Below are 24,905 nucleotides of genomic sequence, written 5' to 3'. Positions count from 1 at the left end.
ACCGCTGGCAAAGCAGCAGGATTGTTGTCACTCACTAAATTACACTGCTGCGACTGCTATTTTATGCTTTTAATGTAAACAGCATCTTTTTGGTGGTGTGGATGATGGCCAAGTCTTGACCAAGGGATGCTGCTGCTCTTTCAGGAGCAGAAGGGACAGAGGGTGGCGGCAGGCGATTGATCCACCTGTTCAGTAGGCTCTTCCTTGAAATGCTGTCTGGAAAGAGGTTTTGCTGTTTGACAGTTCAGTACTTCAGTTTGGAGCCATTTCATGCCACAGAGCAGGAGGAGGAGAGAGAATTTCATTAATACGGAACTGGCCATCCCAAGAAGGCTGTGCAGCACTTGGGGCCTGCCTTGGTCTCTTCCCTTGGCTATGAGAACCAGGGATGGAATAGCAGGAGCTCTGGCTTGCGGTAAAAAACTCAGTCTGAGTGTGCTGCAGGCCCTTCCTGTGCATAGCAAAGACCCGGCTGTTCTCCTTCAAAGGTCTAAAAACAGCTGAAATGAGACTGCAGGGGAATTTAGCAGTTTAATCCAAGTCTGCATCTGCAGACCTTGCTGAGTTGTCGCATACCCTTGCACGCTCCCTGCTGTGCCCAAGCCATGATAGGGCTGAGCCATTTGGTGCCCAGCTTGTACCTTGAGCTGGGCTAGGATCCAGATATGAAGAGCGTCTTCTTGCGCAGTCCAAGAGGCTCCTTTGACAGCATGTGACACGTTGTCATTGCAGTTTGGTTACCATCATCTTATAAAGATGGTCCGTAGGTGCCAGTAAAGCCAGAGATTACTCTCTTTCTCCATACTGTTAATTAAAGCCTTTTCCTGGAAAGGAGATGCCATGGTGCAGCTCAGTTAGCCAGGGCAGACTAGCTTGTGTCTGTCATTCAGTGTAACACTTTGGCTGCTGTTTGTGACGGTGTCTTTTTGGCTTCCTTTCACTCAGAGTAGGCATACTTGTTTTCTGAAGCCCTCTCCATATACTCTGTGACCAGCAAATATGTTAGGTCTTTTGAATCTAGGTAGATACACAGTGGAAGCTGCTACAAAAGATCATTTTTGAATCTGGCTGCAGGTTTCATGGCCCTATTGATCCTGAATAAATGTCTTTATATGTGATTTTGATTTTCTGCAGAATATTAGTTACCCCTTGAAATTATCTTTAAAAACCAAGAAGTTTAGAGGTGAGAGCACAGCTAAAGTCCTACTTACAAACCCAAGCTTTAATCACTGCCATAGTGAAAATAGCCCCCAGTATATGAATGACATGCAGGTGATAGCTGAGTAAATGAGTGGTTTTTCTGTTACATCCTAAACTTGATTTCTAGCCGATTTGTGCCAGTGATGGCCAAGCTGTGTACATCTGTTAGCATCCCACTGAGAGGCTGGCAGAGCTGCTCGCACCCGAGAAATGCCTGAATAAATGCACCGCTGAAATTAAGGGAGGGAGTTGCGGGGAGTAAAGACACATTGTCCCATACTCTTTCTCGACTGGGTGCTGGTTGAGCTTTGGGTTTGGTGATCTTAGTGTTTTTTCTCTTTTAAGGTGCAATATTAAAAGATTTAAGACCTTCAAGGCCTTTAAGACCTTTAAGTCTTCAAGCAATTATTTTCTTCCCGAGTATGGTCACCCAAGAGCCAGAAGCCCCAGGAGAGGTGAAAGCAAAGGATGTGCTAGCTGTTTTCTGCACCTCTGTGGAAAGCAGAGCACCTTGTTACTTTTTTCACAGGTGTTTTTGCTTGTTTGGAAAGTAACTGGAGCTGTGCTCATGAATATTTGAGGCTGTCAGCTGCCTGTTGAGGGCTGGAGGGAAGTAGGGCCAAGGAAGGGCAGGCAGTGTGGGAGCCAGAGGGGCAGAACAGGGAGCGGCCCCAGCCCTATGTGGTTGTCTCGTCTCTCTTATGGTAGTAGACTTCTTATTGGGATGAATGTGCTCTGAAATATTTATTGCCCTGTTTAAATATTCATCGCTGCAAAGGCAGTGCAGCCTGATGGCAGCAGTGGAGCCTCAAGGGACAGGGGCCACAGCAGTCCCTGGCATTTCCTTTCAGTAATATGATAAAAATATGTTTAAAAAAAAAAAAACGGGCATTCCCCCACTGCAAGATTGACAGGAGCAGTCAGGCGTATGTCCCAGTGTTTCCTCTTCGTGCCAGAGACTTGTATTTGCTCTCAGGCTCGTATGCTGGGGTGCTGCTCTTGGTTGCCAGATGCTAATGCTTTTTTTTCCAGGCCTGTATCCTGGAGTGAGTGGCTTTGTTTAGCCTGACACTGTGCATGTGAAAAGGGATGTACAGAAGAGCAAACCGACTGGTTTGAGAGGGTTTAAGTTTTGCACAGGCTGTGTTCTTGTCTTTCTATAGGTGTGCAAGGAGCGGGGAAAAAGGACCTTTAATGTACTTGTCTGTGGAAGGTGGGGATCTGCTGAGAATTATGGAGAGGTAAACTTCTCAGGAATTCATGTAGTAATATATTAAGGGAGCTGCAGATGCTGACAGGTGTGCCCTGACATGAGATGCTCTTATATCAATTTAGCTTTTAAGGTTTATTTACTTAGCTTCAGTAAAATAGAGCAGTTTAAAAGTCGGACTGCCAGTGATATGCAGTAGTTTAATGTGAATATTTTGCATGTTGCTGCTGTTAAACCAACACGTGCTTTATGTGTCCCAGGGCATTGACGTGGTAGTAGCAAGGGTGCTGCTGAGTGTGGGGGCTGCAGGAGCTGCGTTAGTGGCACCCAGCCCAGGAAGAGGCACTTGAAAGGTGGTCAGATGTGCTGCTGACATCGAGCTTTACCTATGAGCTGTGCAGGTGGCCTGTGTGGGGAAGAAGTCTATACTGGTTCGTGGTTACGGCAGGAATGTGGTAAACATGCATTAGCTGGAAGGCCTGGGGAAAAGAGGCTTTAAAAGGATTTTATAACAATGGGAAAATCTTTCCTGAGATACTTGACAAATTCACTGTGTATGAACCAGCTTTATGCTGGCTTACGTGGGGATGCTCTAGAAGTTAAGTACAAGTGAAACAGGTAGTGGCAATAGCATATGCTAAATGTCCATGTAGCCTCTTGTTCTGGGATGAAGTGGCTTTCAGGTGCGTTTTGAAGTTGCACTTAATGTAGTGTAACTGTGGGCTGCTGTGAGAAGAACAATCCCCCTCATCTCTGTGCCCTGGCCATATGCTCAGCCTCCTCACCACTTTGGGCATTGTGCTTAAGCAGATCTAAAGCAAGACAGTTGAGTTTATGACCAAACAGATGACTGTTGTTTGGATTAATTTTCTGGCAGTGGCTGTGGTGTGACTGGATCTCACAACAGCCGGGGAGGGGAAGTGGAGCCCCTGATTCCGAGGCCAGTTGGTAGTTTTTCATTTTAGGGGGTACACAAAACTGCGCCTATACTTTTCAGTAGCTTGTTCCTCTCCATAAGGTGAGGTCATTATGCTTATAAATGTGTATGCTGCGTAGTTTAATCAGCTTTAATTTATGTGCATTGACTTCCACCAGCTCTTGTTAGCTTTCCAGGATATTGTCCTATAGATCTGGCTTTACATTGTCTCTTCTGGCTGTACCTGCATTGTAGGCCATTATGTCTCACTCAGGTACCTCTGTTTTGGGTGACATAATGTTTTCAGCACAAGGACAGGAGAAGATGGAAAAGACTGAATCCTTCTCACCAGCTGACTTAATGACTGTCATTTAGAAATCAGTAAACAAAATGAAATGGTGTCTTTGATCAGAGCTTAATTTGTCAGACTCGGCTTTCGGCTATTGGTTTTCTTGATTACTTTTTTTATTAGCTTAAATAGTATTAGCATCTACTTTATTTTCCTCACAATTGATATACTTTAATAAAATAATCAGTTGCCAATTTTTTTTTTTATTATAAGCAAAATAAATCGGGCTTTTCAAGGTTTTCAGTGTGCAGCCGTGTGGCTTTTTCCAATCTTGTGGTCATTTCTGTAGCTCTTTCATGTTCCCTTTTGGATTTTTTAATTCTATTTTAAAAATTTGTATGTTGAAGCATATATCTTATTTTTCACCTGGCCAAGGCCACGTACCCAAGTAGCAATGCATCCCACACGCTACTTGTTGGTAATATATCTGAACAGCTGTAGTCACTCTCTGTACCAGGCTGCTGCACTGGTGAGTTGCTTCCCCATGACTCTCTGCTCCTTTCCAGAACCTCTGCTTTCCAGGACACGAAGTGGAGGCTTCTTTGAAAATGGAAAACTACTCTTGGAACAAATGAGTAGCAGGAGATAGGAGAATGCTGGAGTGGAAAGTAACTGTGGGAAGAAATCTGTGTTTTTAAACCGTCAAATTTCTGTTCTGAAATGTGTGCCAAGTCAGTCACAGACTTCCTCCGCCCTGCACCCTGAGAGCAGCTTGATATAATGTTGTTGCTGCGTGACTGAGTCCTGGTACTCAAGTCACAGATGGGTCCCGTTTGCCTCATCTCATCTCCTGTTTTCCGTACTGAATTCCGAGCGTACCCATGATAGGCCACTGGCAGTGAAAATATGACAGGGCTGAGACGTTTAGCTGCTTGCATGAAAAAAACTCCAGAGCCTCTAGAGGAGCTCTGGTTTTGTGTTTAAATATGCTGCATACGTCTCGTTCTCCACCTTTGCTTCAGAGTCACGTCTGAACACGCGGCTCCTCGCTACAGTTTCTGCCAGCTCTGCAGTTCTTTCCAAGGCATTCAGCAGTCTCCAATTGATTCCAGATGTGTTCTCCCCTTCCCGGCGCTTTCTCCCTTCTTCCTCCTCCTGCTCTGGCAGCAGAGGCAGGGCTGCTTTTTTCCTGTGTGGTGCTGGAGTTAGTGCAGGCAGGCGGGAAGACTTCCCTGCTGTCCGCTGAAATCTGGGGAATTGAAGGGGCCTGTATAAGTGCAGTATAAGTGAAGCTGCCTGACAGGGCTTTAAGGTCTGTCTGTCCTCCAGGAGCCAAGTCAGCTCAGAGCAGCCCCTCTGCACAGTTCACTGCTTCCTTCAGCTCATTGCCTTCACAGCAGGGGAGAGAAGGACAGGAAAGCCTGATACCAAAAGTGATCTTTAAAATCCTTCCTAGAAGAGCACTGGAAATACAGAGAGATCTGAAAGAGTCTATTACAGATAGCTGTGTCACATAGCAAGGGCTCTGAGAAATTCTTGTGACTAAAGTAGATACAAATCTTTCTAAGGGGCTGAGGGAGCTTCATGAGGATTTAAACATTCAGGAGAGTCATTTGAATTCTTGCAGAAGAACTCTCCACCCTCACTGAGGTTTGGTGATATACTTGCAGATGGAGCGCAATAGTCCATTCGCAGAGCAGAGACGTGATGAAAAATTGCTTATCCGTCCAGCTAGGTCCTTGATTGGCATTGGAGAAGCAGATACTGGTTTTCTGAAATACATCATCTGGAGAATTACCCTCTCCCTTGAAACAAAGCTGTCTGAAATGAGCAATCTGATTGCAGAATTAGCTGAGGTGACAGTGACTGTGACACTACCTTGCTAGCCTGGTCAAGAGATACCATGGGACCAGGTGGTATTTTCTTCCCTGTTACATTTCCATGTTCTGTAGCCCTTCTTTTTCTAAGCAGCACCAGGAACCACTGGTTAGCTGTCAGGAGTAGGGCACAAAAGCAGCATAGGCAGGTTCTCTGTGCTATCTAAAGTGTCACGTAGCGCCCAGATACCCTGCTGCAACCATGGACCTCTCCTGAAAAGCAGTTATCCGTTCCTTCCCCACCACTGGCCTCTGGTTTCTGCTGCTTCCCTGAGAGAGGATCTGCAGTCATGCAATGGAGAGAGTGATTGGTTTGCTAATCTGCTGAATAGCTGATGGCAGTTAGCTTGGATTAAACATACGTGACACATCTGCAGCACACTGTTCCTTAGCTGTGACTCATTTCAATTCTGGTCCCAGAGAAGGAACTTAGCTGTCTTTGCCTGACAGGGGAGTAATCTCCCTTGTGTGGAACATGTCTCTGCCGCTCTGGGTGCCCGCTGGATTAACAGAGGACTCGATTCGTAGTATTTGGAGACTTTATTTTCATGCTGATTTGTTGAAAGCCAGTCGTCTTATGGAAATCTTTTTTCTCCAAGAATGTTTAACTGTGAATGTTAAGTGGAAAATAGTCACTTGGAATATTGCAGAGCTGGGAAGAACACAACCAGGGTAGGTGCTAAAGGACCAATCTGGACCGAAAAATTGAGCCTGAGCTTTTAGTTGCTGGCTTTGTTGCTGAGGACATATCCATTCTGGTGATTTTTTCCCTTTCTTCTCCACCCTTACCCCCTTCTCCCTGGTAATTCTCAGAGGTAGTTTAATTCCTAATATGGAATGCAAACAGATGTTGGGACCCTGATGTCTCTCAAAACACACTTCCCTCTAATCAACCCCAGAGAGCACGAATGGATTGAAAGCATTTGTTGGGATGCCTTTGTGCCAGTAACATTTAACTTTTTTTTTTTTTTTTTTTTTGAGTAGGGAATAATGTAGATTTCAGAGCAGAAATCAGTGCTTTTTAAAATCTGAAAGGTATGTTTCAGGCTGGTAAGTAGATGTGGCCTTGGGCCTTATTAATACTGCGTAACTCTAAAGCTTTGACTATATCCAACAGGAAGCCTCTTTGCAGGTTGCCCGAGGGCATCTTACCAAGTGTGCATGCATTCAGCACTGAGAGCCTGTGTTTGTGCATAGGGGTAGAGCAAAAGTTGGCCATTACTGGAAGTGATGATAGCATGGGGATGAGTGAGTGCTTCCTGTGTATAACAGTAAGATAAGACTATAATTTTCTTTCATCCTTTCCTATAAAAGGGGGGCTTGAACTTCTTTTCCGTAAAGTTCTTAAATGCATTAAAAAAAAAAAAAGGCCAGCTGCTTTATTTTACAGAACACTTTTTGGTGGCCTGGAATGATAGTGTGTATTGGAAGATAACTCGTTCTTCCCTTGATTTACATATCTAGGAAGGGCAAGATTAGATAATATAGTGCAAGCTTGCACCAGGAAGTTGAAGGAGACATGCCTTTAAATGGTTAGCTCGGTGCAAGTGTGAGTGAGGCATCTCTTCGTAGATTTTTTTTTTTTTTTTTACTGGTGCATGATTAGCTTATTGGGGCTTAACTTAATCCGGTGCAAAAGGTGTTTCCTGAATGATTACATCAGATTTAAATTTTAAAATGTGTACACATTAACTTAACTTTCCTTTGTTTTAACAAAACTACCATAAAACTCCAGCAGATGTTTCCAGAACTACCTAGATTTAGGGTTTGCCTTTGGGAGGATTCAGGAGGAATTGCTCTCGTGCCCGTGGCAGTAGAGTCAAAATCCAGCATCCTTTTCTATTACCACAGTGTGTCATAGATCAAATGAAGATCAAGCTCCAGATGTGCAGATGAAATACAAAACCTCTTATTACTATGATTCTCTTCAAGGTGCTTTTATGATCAACCCACACGAAGAAAGAGTGTTGATTTTATCAGTCTGGGTCCCAGACACACAGGCATGTCAGTCTTGCTCTCTGGAGTTACAGAAATGCCTTTGTAGTGTGGACTGTGGGTGTCAGGTGAGGGTCACATACCCCTCTGAATCCAGGAATGGGTTTGTACAAAGATGAAGGATATGAGATGGTTATATCCTTTGTATGGATCCTTTTCACCACCAGATTTCTTTTCTTGTAGGCATTTTACCCGCTCTTCCCATTCAGAAGCTAATCTGTAATGAAATGGCTGCAACAGAGAAAGTGTTATTGCTGCATTTTGGGATAGACAGCTTGTATCATGGTTGTAGGCACCTGCAGGGTTGGCATGGGCAAATCACTGTTTTGGGGTGTCTGGGGCATTGGAAAGCCATCACTTCTTAATTCTGTACATCACTTTATCTTGTGTTTGAGTATCTTCATGGCCCTAAAGAGCAAAAGCACAGTTTTAAAAACCCAGGTATAGGTTCCATGTGCTGTGAGAGCCACCAGTGTAGGGTGGAAATTTCTTTGGTGTAATGAATGCCCCAGGCTGGTTTTTTTTTGTGGAAGGGATAATACTGGACTTCCTGGTTGGTGTGGGGAACATCATTCACACTGCTTTGTGTCCATTCCCATTTGCTAAGAAATTGCTCATCGATACATTTGTTATCAGCGGGCAAATTGTGGGATTGCCTGTGGAGAGGGTTAATGCATGCTGGAGACTGCGGTTCCCTGGCAGCCTTTGCTCATCCAAGTGCTGGTGCCCATGGCCCTTCCCTCCCCAGCTTCTCCACCCCCTGTCCTTTCTGGCTCTGGTTCTCTTCCAGCTCCTTGCCAAGCTGTTTCAGCGCTCTTAACTGGGAACAAAACTAACCTGGCAATAAAAAGTGAGTAATTTTTTTTTTTCCTGGGATACGTGCTGAAAGGGCTCAGTAGTGGGCAGGCTGACAGGGGAGAGAGGGCAGGAGTGCACAGCTGGAGGTGGGATGGTGACAGCTCCAGCCAGAGCCCCTCTGAAGCTGCAGCTGAGAACTGGGAAGGGAGACTGTGTTGGAAGGGGCTGGGAAAGGGACCCTGCTGCAGCAGCCTTTTTTTTGATCTGTGAGAAAAGGAGGGGGGGAAAAACCAGCCCATTATTAATTAATTAATTAGTCTCATGCTCCTAAGCAGCAGCCTTGTATGGTAAGCCCTTTCTCTCGTCTGTGTACAGCCAGGGAGCAGTGCTTTGCTTCCTGTGCCGGAGCCGGGTGTGATGTTTGCATCCCTGACAGGAGGCTGTGACCTGGGGTGTAGGAGGAGACAGCTTGGTCCCTGCATTCCCCTCACTCAGAAGGATCCCTTTCATACAGAGAGCTGAGGGTGGGCAGCAGCTCTAGATTCGTGCCAGGCTCTTCACAGATCCCAGCTCCAAACATTTTTGCTGTTTACGGAAGGGATTAGGTTAGTGCAGAGAGCAAACAGTCGTAGCCTGGAATGCTCTGGTCTTCACAAACAGGTTAATTGCCTCCATTAGCTGCAAGCCAGTTGCTTCAAGGATTCATAAAATTAGTTCAGTGAAGACATATGTATTAGAAACCCCATTCCACTAATAGGCTTATACTCGCATCTATCCCAGTGATTTGGGGGTTAGCAGAGTTCAAAGGCATTTTTAAGAGATTGTTTGATGTTTATATGCTGTACCATTTCTCTGCACCTTTCTGTGATGCTGATGACTCACAGTAGGGTTATGGATAGCACAGACCAGTTGCCCTGTGGCAGTTTGCCACATCTGTACAGAAATTGTACTGGTTTAACTTTTCCAGGAGTATAATTTTTATTTGGCTGGTCAGGCTTTACTATCTATGCATATTGTGGCGTACCGATACAGAAGAGAGCTGGAGCTCCATTGCTGTAAGGCTCCTTTCATATCCCTCTACTTACACCCGTTTTTCTGATGAGCAAAACAAAACCACTCCTTCACAGAACAGACTGATCTTTGGCAGTTTTATGGAAGCAGGAGGCCTTTGTGTGCATTTCTGGTGTTCGCTCCTGGTGCTCCAATGCCGTGATCTTGGATCACCACCTGCTGTCTGCTGAAAGAATTTATCCTGTGTCACATTTGCTGAACCACGTTGCTCCTTGTTGAGTTGTCATCCCCAGCTCCCACCCTTCCTCAAGGTACCAGCACGTGTGGTTACTCATCGTTCCTCCGCTTAGCTTGGAGCTGCAAAAGTTCATTAATTAACTTAAAGCTGCATAAGCTCTTAGAAGTGTGTCCCCATTAGGGATTTTTCACTGCTTGAACTAAACTGTTTTTTAAACAAAATGTGGGATGGGTTTGTACTGAGCTGTGTAGGCAAACCCCTGACTTAAGGAAGAAAGTTGGCACCTGCAAGTACACGACTGGACCTTTGCAGGGCTGAGAATAAGGGCCTGAAAGCAGAGCCCAGATGGGTAACCATATCGTTCTTGTGCCCTGAGGGCTTGGGTGCTCATGAATCAGATGCCAACATTTTGCAAGGGGGCAGCTGCTTTGAATTCCTGCCTGATGTGAATGAATTATTTCTGTGGGAACAGAGCAACAGAATGAATAGAAAACACAGGAATTGCTGCTTTTCTTTGAACTATAGTTACCATATATTGTGCTGAAGTATTATCTTTTTTTTTAAGGTGATTGTGTTAATTACACTGTTTCACTTGCACTGAACAGCCTTTCCCAGTTTGAGCATGGGATGGCAGCTATCGTGGCTGGTGCATGGCAGCACAAACTGGCAGAGCAAGTCAGTTAATCTGGAACTGCCAAAATTACTCCTGCAACCAAATGTCCCTCACACTCACCCCCTGGAGACTGCCAGCCTGATGCATTGTAGCCAACAGAGGTGTCTGTCTGGTCCTGATCATTGATTAAAAATTATTTCATACCATCACAGAAGTTTAAGATGGCAATAGCTTTTGTGAGGAGCTGCAACCAGGTTTTCTTAGTCCTGTGATGGCATCCTGGTGTAAGTTTGGGGATGGTGACTGCTCTTGGGCATGTCTGTATCGGTTTTTTGTTGCATTTTAGTTAACTTTTTAGACATCTTCATGAGCTAAAATAAGCAGGACTGGCATTGCAGTGAGGTATGTTGTCAAGATCGGATAGACAAAATACTTTCTGTCGAGTCTATCCTCCTAAGTACTTACCTTTACTCAGAAATTTAAGGGTTTCTCCATGCTCTCTGTACCTCCTGAGAAGTGTGAGAAGCAGCACCCCTGACTGCAGAATTTTACGTGGTGGTTTAGAAGCAGGGGAAGGAGTTCAGGTTCTATGTTTGAAGATTAATGGGGTTTTTGTGTGTGTGTGTGTTCTATGTTAGTCCTTGAAAATATGAAGTGTTGTGTAAATGTTGAAATTTGGTAGAATAACAGAAGAGGTAGAATCTCCTCTGGGTTTGGAGGATATCAGTATGCTGTGAAACCTGCAGAGATCTCATCAGGAGTCCTTTTCTGTAGACACTAGTGGAAACAGGGAAAAAAGTAATTCTAAAGCATCAAAGGAAATTAAAATTACAAAAAAAAAAAAAATCAGACAGGAAATGTGTCCATAATCATATGAAGAGAAAAATAATTTGAGATACACATATTCCATGGGATGATGAAACCTGGACAAATATAATGATGATAGATCTCCAGATAACCTGAGACATTAAATGAAGGATACATTTGTAATAAAAGATACGATTTTTGCATGTTAGTGTGATTTGAGGAGTCGGGGAGTGACAGTGGTATTAAAAACATTTTATTCTGTACCAGAAATCCTTCTTTAAAAAATCCTAGGAAGGTCAGAGAGGAGCAATAAATAAAGTTACCAGGATATTTTGGCTTGAGAGATGTGATTAAACTCAAAATAAATATGTATTATCAAAATGCCACAAGCAACAGAGGAGAGAGTAAGCATTTTTCGTTCTTCAAACATTTGTAGGTAATTGAAGAAGGGAGAGAAAATATTTAAAAGGTTGAAATGCATTTAAACTGGAAGGAACAGTATTAACTGAGGGGTAAAAACATTGAAAATAAGATTATATGAGGTTCATGGGCTGGCATTTTAAGTAGTCTGAAAGTGAGGTTGAACAGAATGCTGGACTATGTCCTTTGGGGAGCAGCCCTGCACTGTTGAGAGGATGGCAGAATAGGTTTTGTTTGGGGCTAATCAGCATTCTTTTCCTCTGACCTGGGATGCTGCTGGCTTGGAAATCTAGCTTGTTCTGAGAAGACTGAAAATAGTTTCTGCTCCTCCATTTTTCCTGTGGAAAAAATTTTAATTGAGAAGAAATTCAGTTTCCTATTTAGCTCCTATTTGAAGCTCCTGTAAGAAAGGGGCAGACAATGTGGGCTGTACAGAAGAACGCAGACCATTAAATGCAATGAAATACTGTAATCAGAAGAGCTTGGAAAGGAGACAGTATGTGGACAGAATGGAGCTGTCATGTAAACAGTCTGAATAGGTGAGCAAGAGGATTGCTGATACCTGGTTTGCAGTGGGATGGCCATCGTTCTGCCTGTCCTGCCTCCTGTTTTAGAACTCGCTCTGCAGATCTTGATGATGGGGTTAGGTCGAGTTAGAAGTGGCTTGCTTTGAGGCTGAGAATAGCAAGGGAATGAGCAGAGCTAGAGGGCTGGTGGAGCTGCCCTCCTTTTTTAGGGGGAAACAAAAACCCTGTCCTGCTTCCAGAAAATGTGCTTGGTGCGTGGAAAAACCTCCGCAGAGCTGCGAGCATGCGACGCAAGGCTGCCGCTGCTTGAGGGAGTGCGTGCAAGGAGCTGAGCACTGGCCACGGCTGGCATGCTTGCCTGAATTTTTCTTTCTCAGATAAGGCTGCAGAGTTTGTGTTCCTGCAGGCAGCAAGGCTGGACTTGAAACCGCCCGTTCTTCAGCATGGGCCAAGGCTGCAGCTCGGCTCTGCTAAGTGGTATTGAATGCCCTTCCCTCTCCTTCTCCCCAGCTGCGGGAGCGCGTGGCCACGTGGCCCCCAGGGGAGGCAGACCAGATAGACTAATGTCAGAGCAAATTTGGGATTCAGCCAGTGTCTGAATGACCCGGTGCTGGCTGGAGGTGCACTGCGTTTATCATTGTTTCCTCCGCCCGGAAGGGAAAGCTGCAGGTAGGCTGATAAAGGGGCTGAAAGGTTTGTCCGGCTTCTTTGGAGGTCCGTCAGCCCCTGCATGCTCTCTGCTGAAAGGCTGCTTGGTAATTCCCCCTCTGCCTTTCCTGTCCATGGGATAAGGTCTGTTTTGCTTTTACTCCATTGATTTAAGCATGCTGGTGTCAGAATAGCCTCGAGCACCTCCAGGCTTTGTGGGGGAGGACCCAGGGCTGGAACAGCAGCCAAAATTTAAAATCAGGATTAGTCCATTGACACACACATAAATCAAACAGCCCTCCTATCATAAATCTTTTCTGTGGATTTTTTTTCTGCTGCGGCGGTGAAAGCAGTAGGAGCAGTGCAGCAGCCTGGGCTTCCCAGGGCTGGGCTTCAATGTCAAGGCTGTTCTCCTTCACCCCGGGTGGCTGAATGCAGCTCCCCCCTTGGTGAGATCCCTGCAGAGGCGGCAGGGCTGCATGCTTTTTTGTTTGCTTCTTGTGGTTTTCTGACATGGTGGGGTAGCATTTTTATTGTCTTCTGGGGATATCTTTTGCATGGTCAGTTCTCTGTTTCTGAGTCATCTGCTTGGTGTTAGCGACATCTAAAACAGTGCTAAAAGCTTCTAAAAAGTCCACTATCCAAGAGGTCTCTGTGGGATACCCTAAGATGAGGGAGGAGTGGGTAATTAATGCCTTGTGTGATTGTAGAGATGCTCAGCATTGGGAAAGAGTGACTGTGCTCCTGGCTTGCTATCTCAGCTTGTTTCCTTAGAGCTCTTTGGTGTCTCCTGCATGGCTAGCAAGAAGCAAATGGGATATTCCAGCAACAGATACCTGGGCACCTGTGCTCTGTACTCAGTGCTGCCAGGGCAAAGGAGGGGGCTTCTGCGCAGATGGATTTAAAAAACTGTACTTTTTAGCACTGTAACATAACAGAGAAGTGTGCTCTGAACCATACGATGTGCTTGCGTGTGGGCTTGCTTGTGAGCAGTGAGGGTCAGGCTGGAGGAGATGGACACAGTTATTGTACTTTTAGGGATGTTGAGTAACCCTGTTCTTCTGTATTTCCTTCTCATTTCCAATGTTTGAGTGCCTCTTCCCTTTTCTGAAATAACACCTTTCTGTGTGTAAAGCTTTGTATGAGATCACAGGGGTATGCAATCTGCAAACCCCGTAATTTGTTTGCTATATGCCACCCAGTAGCAAGAAAATTGCCCTGAAAAGATTAAGGAAACAGTGTCATGGCTCAGAGGAGCAAGGCATGCGCTTTTTGATAGGAGAGATAATAGAAGCCTGTGGAATACTATGGTGACAGTGAGTGGGATATTCACACCAACGTGTGTGTTGTTTCTTAGGCTGATGTTTTGATCTATCTTCTGTAGTATAAAGCTGTTTTCTCCTTTTTCCTTTCTTAAGGGTAACCAGGAGCCAGCAGCAACTCCTGATGCAATGGTGCAGCCATTCACCACAATCCCATTTCCGCCACCCCCACAGAATGGGATTCCCACAGAATATGGGGTGCCACACACTCAGGACTATGCAGGCCAGACCAGCGAGCACAATCTGACACTCTACGGAAGCACGCAGCCGCATGGAGAGCAGAGCACGAACACGGCCAGCACGCAGAACGGATCTCTTGCAGTAAGTGCACAAGGGTGCCCAGCCAGAACAGCACAATGCTCTGGGGAAAAGCAGCCACTGATTAGATTGCTGTTTCTCAAGTGTGCAGCAAACCAGCAGCAGGCTTGAAAGGGGAGAATTATAAACAAAACATGGCTTCTGACCTTCCATTACGGGGTTTCCCTTTTTGCATGTTCCCCTTGTAAATTGGTGCCTGCAGAGAGCAGTAGGACTTGAAATCAGCGATCATGGTGGTTTTACCGTGGTGGCATTGTCCAAAGACAGTCTCTTACAAAAGTGTTAATTACTTTGCGTTAATTGGCGAATGGTTCAAATAGATGTGATGGAGGCAAATTCTAGAGGGTTGACAGTACAAAGAATTAGGGTTAGCACATGCATTTTAGGTGTAATCCCAATGTGGTTTTGTTTTCAGGAAGCTAGCAGAGTAGAAAATTACTTTTTGTTGACTTTCTGAAGACAGCAGTGAGCTTCAGGGAGCAAAGACCAGGAGATGAGCTCTCAACTACTGGTCATCCATTTGCCAAACCAAGATTTTCATCATCTTATATTTTTTTATTTCTTCTTTCCATGGCCTGGAACTGGCACTGGGCAACATGCTGGCAGATTATCCCAGGAAAAGCTTTATCCACCCCTTAAGCCACTTGTTAAGACTTAACTTCCTAATAAAGAGCCTTATGGTGAGAGCCTTCGGTGCTCAGGGGCGGATTTAATCTGTTAATGCTTTCAGTTTTACTTGTAGTTGGTGTTTGGCTTGTAGAGATTATTTTCTTTCCCTGGTAAGTACTGAATGAATTCAGTGCCAACAGTTGGAAGAACTGATAGTGCCAGCTCAAGTGTTCATGGTTCCTGGTGTGTGCCTCTGCTCCTTCTGCAGTGGGCAGTGGCTGCACGCTTGGCGCCGTCGGTCATGACTTTGATAAGATATCTTTGATTTCTTCCTGGGAATGCCGCAATTAGGCATCTTGAAGAAGAAAAAGAGTACAAACTCTCTGAGGCACGTTGGTAGGGTGTGAAAGGAACTTAGGGTGCCTTGCTTGGCAAAAAAAAGTAGATAAGAAAAGACCAGGCAGGAAATAAAACTTAGAGCTGGTGCAGAAATTAACAGTGTTCAGAAATGCAAGTCATCGTTTTCGCACCAGATTGTCCGATACTGTTCCAACACATGAGATTTGGGTTGCCTGTCTCCAGCAAACAACTATCTCAGGCACTGCCAGTTGGATGAGGAAGCTGGAAACAGGGAATAAAACAGGGCAGTGGCTTTCCCCGTGTGTTTTTGCTGTTCCCGTCCTTGTCCAGCGCTTAAGAGCATTTCTTTCTAATGGAAATGATGTGAGCCTTGACCTTGGATATAAGCTCTTGCCAGCCTTCCTTCTCCTCTTCCATATTAGGAGCCATCTCTGTGGCTCTGCAGGGCCGAGCTCTGTGTTTCATCAACTAATGCTGGCTCCAAGGAGCCCACAGGCTGTGGCTAGCCTGTGAGGAGGGACTGGGAGCCCATCTGTGTGGGGGGGAGTGTTGCTGGGAGACTGCTGGCAGGCAGTGGTGTTGCCAGGAGTCTGTGGAGGGAGCCTGACTGGCAGGGGGTTATCCAAGAAACAGGCTGAATAACACACAGCACTTGTACTGGCTGTTGGAAACAGGTGTGCATGTCTGGAGTGACTGTTTGATGTGGTTAAAGACGTACAAGCTGAGCATGCAGAGTCAGGCTTGTGGCCGTAGCTGGCTGGGAAAGGGTAAGGACACACACAAGGGCGTTGCTGTGGCTGCTATGGCTGGGACTGGACAAACCCAGAGGTTCCCAGATGGTGGCACACGAAGAAATCTGTGGGAGCAGGGGGAAAGGTGCCTCAACCAGCGGCTTTTCACATGCTAGACTTCCACATCCACTGCATCCTGGATCTTCCAAGTCCCTTTATCTTTCTGTCTAGGACTCCTTCTCTATGAAATTATTTTGATTCTGTGGGCTGCCTTAGGGTGTAATTCCCTGTAACTTTTCTCCTCCTCAGTACGCCAGTTAATGATGCAGGAACTAGGGGAAGCAAGAAGGCTCAGTAGTTACTCAAGTTAAAGCATGCTATTAAAATACAGCAGAAGAGATTGGTTATTTCGTCTTAAACATCTACAGCTAATGTCAAGCATCTTGTCCATCTCATGTGCTGGCTATTACTTGACACACATGTTCAGTCCATGTGGACTAGAGTGTTACGCTTTAAGGCATCTTCTCCTTTAACCATTTTATCATCTTGCTCAAACAGCAGTGCTAACTTTAACAGAGCAAAAAGTCATCAGGGTGAGGTATGAGCCATCCCTCCCATTACTGCTACTGACAAGCACAGCTGCTATCACGTGTGTGAAGGCGATACCCCAGACTCAACAGCCAGTGGATTTTTTAGCTGCTGATTTGAAGCCTGTGCTCCTATGGGATGATTCAGAAATTCCTTCATTCGGACAAAGTTCCCTGCTTGCTTTTAAGAACAAGGCCTGTGATTGGTTCTGTTGGCAGGACAGAGGGAGATAGCAAAAGGTGTGGTCAGATGGCGGGGCTTTCCTGCTTTTCAGGCTGATAGCCTTTAGGAAAATTGCAAAAGGACATGGGGTGGCTTAAAGATCCCTCATGGAAAGGGGGCTTGATCTTGTTGGTAAGATGTTACACAGCAATGTAATGTGGTCTGTAACAGGGTCCTTAATGCACAGGGTAGGAGCACCTTTTCATAGAAACTTGGCTAGCTCTGGTGGGCAAGTGAGCTGGAATGACTTGAGATTAGTGGTGGTGTCTGAGTTAATAGACAGTGCTCTGGGAGCCTGAGGTCAAAGATCAGCAGTGAACTTATGTAAAATAAACTTTGAGAGTCAAAGTCCATGCCTTCCTACGCAGTCTAAAACCCTGAACAAAGGGGAATAACTGGTTGGTGTCACCAGCTAAGGACGAGCTCAGTTATGGAGGTCTGAATGTAGTGGAAAGCATTCAGAGGTCTCAGGACTGGGGCATGGAAAAGAAATTGGCACAGTAGGTGGTGTAATACAAACAGCTTCATCTTTTGGAATCTCTATTTTAGGATCAAGTCTCATCTGTGGGGCTTTGTTTCTTGCCTGGCATGTGGCAAGAAGACCTCTCTGTCTGCATGTCCAAGCATCTGTCCTTTATCTTGATACTGTCCCAAAGCACAGCTGAAAGACCTGGATTAAAAACAGGCTGAGGTACAGGACCATATTTGGCCTACTTGGTCTGCCTGTTGCAGCCCTTCTCTTAAACAGTTGACACTCAGCATTTCACTTATGGTGCTGGGTTGCCTAGTTTCTTCCCCCTTTCCCCTTCTTAGTTTACCTTAGTGCTCTTATCCCTAATAGAAACACCCAGCACAGTTAGCTGCAAGGGGAGATGCTAATTAGGCTGCAGTACCTCTGGCAGCTGAGCTGATCTAAGAGATTCACTGCTGTCAGAAAGGAGAGATCTGGCTCCAAGCGCAAACTCCCACTCCTATTTTACTGTCTCTGGCATTCCTTACGTGAGCCACTTTAATTCACTGACCTGGCAGAAAGCTGTCCAATTCTTTTGCTGGGTTAATGAATTAGAGAGCTCTTGGAGGGATCCAGCAAATGCTGTTGTTGCAAGGTAAGCGTGTGGAGAGCATGGCCAGAAGCCGAGAGCAATTGTCAGCTCTCTGCATCTCCTGGTACTCTACCCACAGAGGGAAGATTAATCATCTGCTGAACTAAAAAGGCTTGCTTGATAGTAAATGCAATGCACTTAATACTGCAAGCTGATTATTCAACTTGTTTCTCTTGTTAATGTCAGAGGGAAGAATTTGTATGTCTGTATAAATTATGGAATGCAGCTGGAGGTATAGAAGTAGAGGAATAAGTTTATGTAAATTACTTCGCATGAAAATGGCAGGTGCTGCCGCCTTGGTGTTACGTTGTCATGAACCAGTATAAAGCATTATTTAATTACAGAGCATCGTGTCTTGGCTTCTTGATGTGCTGTACTGAAACGTATTTAACTCATCTGCTGTACCACAAAGGGATATTGACTTTCAAATTCTCAAAGGAGACACGTTTGTGGTGGAGGGCCCATATGTGTCATGTTCAGAAGCAAGACAGGGAAGGTGCTTGGTCATCTGGCTGTGCCCTGTACATCTAGCAAGGGCTTAGAAGGAAGAGAGCCAACAGCACCAAGGATTCCTCAACTGACTTTTGCAACACATGGATGGTGTTAAAATGATGACTTCCCCTTGGGTATTTCTTGCCCAGAACTGAATTTGCAGAATTTTCCTCTGTAATTACTTTTCATCCCTTTAGTAATTAAAGCAATTGCTCATGTGAGGTATTTCAGGTGAAGAATATGTTTAATGAATATCCTCAGTTATTTTCTGATACTGCTGAGCAGGTAGACATGAGGAAGAACTAGCTTCAAATAAGTAGTTTGCTGCTGATTGTTTGGCCACCTCAGCTTAGAAATTGCTGTCTTGAGGTTGCAAACCCTGACATTTAACATCAGGAGTTTGCTTTGATTATGAGGCAGATTGTCAGCACTTGCAGACTTGTGTCTAGTGAGGCAGATTTAAAAATGAGAAATGGGAAATAAATCAGCAAACATCATTACGTTAGCGTATATAGCTGTGGTACTTCTGTGTATCTCTCGAAGGTTATAGCAGATCTAGCAGAAGTACAGGGAAGGATAAAAGTGATGATGAAAGGGATGTAGCAGGTTCTTTATGAGAAGAAATGAAATCTTCACTTAGGGAAAGAGCTGTCACGAATGAAGCCATATGACAAGTACATAGAATATTGAATGGTAAGGCAACTAAAATATGGAGCTTTCCCATTTTCACTTACTAGGATGCACATGGGAAATAATTGGGTGCCATGTATGGAAAAAAAGCAGGGTTTACTACTAATTTTTCCCATATAATGAAGAAATTAGCGTTGCAGCTCTTGTCCACAGGATCCTTTGCAAGTTGAGACATCAGCTATCTTAGTTTGCTGGAGAAAAGTCACTGAGCATTTGCCTTGTTCTTACATCCTTCCAACAGATGCCACAGATTTGGCTGCTGTTAGAAAGAAGATAATGGGCTGGATGGATCTTAAATCTGTCACTGTGTGGCTGTTCTTCTGCCACTGTCAATGGAGCAGTCTGGGAGTGACCACGAGCTTGGGAGATCTTGCTGTCTCCTTCACCTTGTCAGGGCATCCCTGTTTTGTGAAGAATGGGCTGGAAAGGTCTGACAATGTGACCAGCAGAGCAGACCTTTCAAGGGGCTCTATTTCACCACTTCATTGAAAAGGAAAAGAAAAAGAAAAAAGCACTAAAGAATCCTGTTAGAAATATCCATCTTTGGATTGAACATGTAACTGGACACGTCAGAGGAGTTGTGCAGGATAGGTAACAATGCTTCTTATGTGCTTTCCTATGTTAGGTTTGTGTTCTGTGAGGTATGTCTTTAATGAGGAAATTGAATAAAATGACTTAAGCTTCTGAAAATAGGTAACTAACAAAAAATATATATCATAAAAAATATACACTAAATTCACCTGACTGTGTGGAAAATAGTGAAAAGCCTCGTAGAAGTGAATTGGTATGTCCTTAGAATTTTTTCGTCTGTTTTTTTAGCATACAGAATATTTTGGATAATAGTTAATTGTGCCTGTAAGGAGCCCCCAATTTTTTTTTTTTTTTTTTTAATATAACACTGCTGGCATCTCTGAAAAACCAAGTACATGGATATAGTTGTAAAATTACATTTACTGCTGTTGAAAGGTGATAATTAGCCCTAAGGTCTTGTGTCTGCTGAACAAGTGTTGAAGCAGCTGAAGTTCCCATGCCATTTGCTCTGGGATGTGTAGGACCTCAGTCCTACTTTAGCAGAGTATGGTGAGGCACAAGGTGGATTTTGTGTCTAGGGCCTAATTCTTCACTTGTTTTTCCACCAAACCTGCTCAGTGGGTATCTGTTCATTGGTGGGTGACTGGTTGTTTTGACACAGATTCTTCACTAGAAGTTGCAGAGATTTTTCCACATTGTCTGTACTCTGCTTTATGGTGGGAAGATTGCTGTCTCCCAGTCGTAGCCTTTTGTCCTTGTCGCCACAGTTCTTCAAGCTCTTGATCCAAACAAACTTGGGTGTTTGGTTTTGGCTTTTTTTGGATTCAAGACTGATCTAGGAGCAGTGGAGTGAGCACAGTCTGTCTGCTAGATTTTATAAGCCACCCAAATCCCCTTTTAAATATAGTTATTAGTTACAGTTTGTGTTTTGTAAATATTTTCTTTGCAGTGATTTATGGCTCTTAACCTCCTCATTATGATTCACAACATTTTGGACCACTTGCTTCCTGGGGGGGAGAGAATGGGGGGTTGTTTTTTGTTTGTCTGTAACTTCGATCTGAAGTGGTTCCAGTCCTAGAAGCAAGTGGGAGATGGAAACAGAATGTGCTGGGTATTAATAATCTCTGTGCTGGTCCCTTGTACCAGTGCTTGTCTGGCTCACCGTGGAGGCATCCCTCTGTCTAGCCATTCAGATGGAGATCTGCTTGGAGCTGAGGTGGTGCTGGAGCCCCTGCCTCCCTGCTGCTGAGGGGAAATCTTCAGCAACAGATTGTTCATCACCTGCATTAGGATAGAGGAGACCTGTTAAGAGGTGGGAAGGTGGTTGTAGAGCTGCCCCCAAACCTGTCGGAACATCCTTGTGTTGCCAGGCATCCTCCCCTTTTACATGTGTGTATGTGCACGAGTATAATCTGTGCTTCTCTTTGCAGCTGCCTCTTCTTGCTTAGGGTTTTCCTGCTGCTGGCAGGTGTTAGAGAGGAGCTGACCTGTGGGCACAGGCAGCAAGGAGTTAAAAGTGAAGCACATGCTTTGCTGTCCTGAGTTCTGATGTGTTTCTCAGTGACCTTGAGCAGAGCTCTAAGCTCGTGTGTGCAGGCATGAATGGCATTATCACCTGCATCAGTATATATTACACAGGCTGTGCTGAGGAGGTGCAGTGAGTGCAGTACTGTTCCTAAATGTGAGACCTTTGCTGCAGCATGTCTGTGTTGCCTGATGACAGGCATTGAGACATAGGGAATGTGTATTAGTGCCCTTCTGAGCTGATTGTGTAGTTAAGGGAGAAGTCTCTTTCTTCACTGGGAAGTGCTGACACAAGGCCAGAACAAGCTTGAACACCTTGTGGCGAAGGAGTCCAGGTGGGGAGTGGGCACTTGGTGAAATGAAGGCTTTCATCATCTGACTTGGCCAGGGTAGCACTGCTGCCAGTCTCTGTTATGTTCTGCCTGAGAACAGGCTTCAGGCCCTTCTTTTCATCTCCTTCCTAATGAATTAAGCCAAGGAATAACTATGAAAGGGAAAAAAAAAAAACCCAAGATCTGAAGAGACTGGTTTTTTCATTTATGTTGTAGCTAAATGTGTGGCAGTGGACAAATGTATTGAGCTAATGTTACAGTGGTGGAAAGTTCAAATCTTACCTTAGGGCCATGGATGATAGAGATGAAGGAGCTACAGCATGCAGAAGAAGGTATTTAATGTTAAACTACTACTGAAAAAACGGGCTGTGTGAAAGCATGAAAAGCATTTGGAGTCTCTCAGTGTCGTTAGAAAGGTAAGAGTGGACCAAGATCCCTTTTTCATTCTATCATTTCTTCTCTTTGAAGCATTTGTCTTACTGTACACATCTCACGTGCTGCAGAATGACTCTTGTGTGGCTCCAGCTCTCTGCCATATGCAGGAACAGCTGTGAGTGCTTTTGAGCAGGCCACTGCACATGATACATTGCGCCCTTGGTAAGAAAGGAGTTCTGCCCTCTGCCTGTGAGCAAGTGGATGGGAGAGGAGTGCAAACAACATCCTGGCTTCCTCCACTGGGGAAACAGCAGATCCAGTCCTGTGCAACCTATATTTTAATGTAGCTGTCCCTTTTAGCAGGAGTATTGGTGATTTTTGGGAGTTACTTTGGAGTACTCACTTGCAGGTGTTGTATCTATGGTGATAGATAAGCTACTCCTGTGTTTTGTCCTTCTTGGACAGATTTGCCCTGAGGAGCAGAGGACTGATGGAGTCATAAAAATAAAACCACTAAGTAGCATGGTGTGATTTAATTGCAAGCCAGCTGCATTGATTCTTCCCCTAGGGTGTACTCTCTGTAAGTTTGGAGAGCCTTTTTGTCATAGAGGTGAGGGAAGGAGAAGAGGGGGAACATGTGGGGGACAGCTTTTGGATAAGATCAAAAGGAAGTTTCTGAAGTTGTTCTCAAAAGTTTGATTTTTGGGAGGGTGGATGAGTCTTAGAAAATAAAAATGTTTCATTCTACTAGGCTTCTCCTGAGAATTCCGCAGCTATGGGAAGTAGACATACTCGACAGGGCAGTATTGTCACTGTTCCTCTCATAGCTTAATCTATATTAACCAGATCAAACACGGTTTGTGCTGCATGCGCAGCTCTACTGAAATGAAATGGAAAGCTGCCACTTCTCTGCTCAGCATGGCAAGACCCCAGTGCTTACTTACTGTTTGCTCACTCTTGTCTTTGTATATACACTTGCTTTGTAACCAGTGTGCAAATTCAAGGTCATATCTGTAAGTGGTATTTCTGGGCAGAAGATAGTGTTGCCAATTTAGTTTATCTGTGAAGAGATGTTTCCAAATATTTGTGAAGTGTTGTATGTGGAATGATGTGCAGAGCAGTCTAGCAAGTCCAGTCAGTCGTTGGGGAATTGGTGTGGGCAAGTCCCCTCAGATTTCTTTCATCCTTGGAACACAAATTGCATATTTAAAATGAGGAAAAAAGGACCCAAACCAGCAAAAAAACCTCACCCCTACTCTTATATCTTTAAGGCCCTCATGTTTTCTTGAAAGTACCTTAAAAAGACTGACACTGGCAATTACAGTCCTTGCCTTATTGTAGGACTTCTTTTTACTTGATGGGTTAAGGAGGGAATCAGGTTGGCATCTAAAGAGCTGAAATGACACTTAAAAGTGCATCACACAGGTAGTCAAAGCTTGCCTCCTAGGAGTCTGAGGCAAGCAGCAGGAGACAGAGTGAGTGGGTGGGTGCTCTTTGAATACCTTGGCCTGTCAGTGAATGCACTGGAAAGGGACAAGAGCAATAAAACCGACCAAATTGTAGTCTGCTTTGTTCTGTGGCTCTGAGGTTCTGAGGTCATTTTTCTGACTAAATTTCACAAAATGCCATTTTCTCATCAAGCCATTTTGCAAAGGGCCCTTGCCTTTGTATTTAGTCCTGTGCTCAGATTTTAGCGCTTTTCACTCTAAGCCCACACAAGCGGGTGAGGTTCTATTCCTTACTTTTCTCCTGCCAGTAATCTCTGAGCAGGCATTTGGTCTCTCCTCTGGCACACAGATCTCCCTTATTCCTCTGCTTGCTTCTTATGCTTTTCTGTGAACAAATACCCATGGTGTACCCCTTGACCTTTCTTTGCCATCCCAGTCAGCGCTTGGGAACAGTGGAACAAATTCCATTTCTTAGTTGTGGAATTGGTAGCAAAAAGCAGCACTTGGAGTTTTTATAAATCTTGCAGTGGTGATGACTGTTTCCTGTTCCTGGGCTCACTTAAATGTATGCAAAAAGTTAATCAGAGACATCTGTAAGCTGTTCCTATATGGATTTTACCATTTAATTATAGATCTTCTTTTGGGGTAATGTTTCTCTGAAGGGAGCTTGACAGAGCAGATGCCGTTTTGCCTGGGGATGCACTTCTGGTATTGGCCCAGTGAAGAGCTGCCACTTCAGCTGTGGGATTTTGATGATTGCATGAACATCCTGCCACATGAGATTAGAGTGGCGGTACTACCTCCCAGCTCCAGGATATGAAAGATCCGCCTCTTCATTAGAGCTTTCATATGGTGGCAGCTGAAGTGAGGAAGAACGGCCTAAAAGGGAGAAGCAATTTAAGAAAACCAAAGACAAATCTACTAAGCTGAAAGGTGATAGGAGGGGAGGGAGGCTGAGATCTCATTACTGTTTACTCATGGAAAGGGAGGGGAAGAACAACAAATCAATTGTTAAGTGCTACTGGCTTTATCAAAATAATTGTCACGTGCTAGATAGCTCAATTGCAAGTGCAGTGCTAATGCCTAAGAAGGGGTAGACAAGGCATGTGAAAGGAACTTGTGTGATTTCTACTCATGTGCACACTTTTGTCTTTTCTGATTTCAGCAGACAGAAGGAGGGGCACAGACAGATGGACAGCAATCACAGACACAGAGCAGTGAGAATACTGAGAGCAAATCCACTCCAAAACGACTTCATGTGTCTAACATTCCCTTCCGCTTTCGAGATCCCGACCTGCGGCAGATGTTTGGGGTAAGTTACGAGCACCTTTTCAGGCATGGCAGATTCTCCTTCTCCACAGGTGGGACACCTGGTGCTTGTGTGTTTGTGTGAATGAAAAGCACTTCCCCCTCAGTTTAGTCAGCACACTGTAATATATTTGCAGGATTAGGACAATTGGTAGCATTTAACTCAGCTGGTGAGCACATGAGAACGATAACAGTGTTCTTCCTACTGAGATATTCATAGAATAATAAAATGGTTTGGGTTTGAAGGGACCTTAAAAATCATCCAGTTCGAACACCTCTGCCATGGGCTGATACACCTTTCACTAGGTGTTCTTAGAGCTCCATTCAGCCTGGCCATGAACACCTCCACAGATGGGGCATGCACAACTGTTTGGGGCAACCCACAACTTCTCTGAGCAACAGT

General features: G+C 44.7%; 1 protein-coding gene across 19 annotated transcripts in view; it reads left to right on the top strand.

Annotated features, from left to right (window-relative positions):
* Window positions 1-24,905, top strand: part of RBFOX2 (RNA binding fox-1 homolog 2) — a 172,099-nt gene that overhangs the window by 97,089 nt on the left and 50,105 nt on the right. For all 19 annotated transcript variants that reach the window (XM_042051165.1, XM_042051174.1, XM_042051169.1 and 16 more), the window contains 2 exons: window positions 13,968-14,192; window positions 24,360-24,506. In XM_042051165.1, coding sequence (XP_041907099.1) covers window positions 13,968-14,192; window positions 24,360-24,506 — 372 coding nt within the window. The remainder of the gene's footprint in view (window positions 1-13,967; window positions 14,193-24,359; window positions 24,507-24,905) is intronic.

The sequence above is a fragment of the Corvus kubaryi genome, unplaced genomic scaffold (assembly GCF_017639235.1).
Source record: "Corvus kubaryi isolate FWS band 111438036 unplaced genomic scaffold, C.kubaryi_AGA036_p1.0 74, whole genome shotgun sequence".
Lineage (NCBI taxonomy): Eukaryota > Metazoa > Chordata > Aves > Passeriformes > Corvidae > Corvus > Corvus kubaryi.
This window is presented reverse-complemented; position numbering and strand designations above follow the sequence as displayed.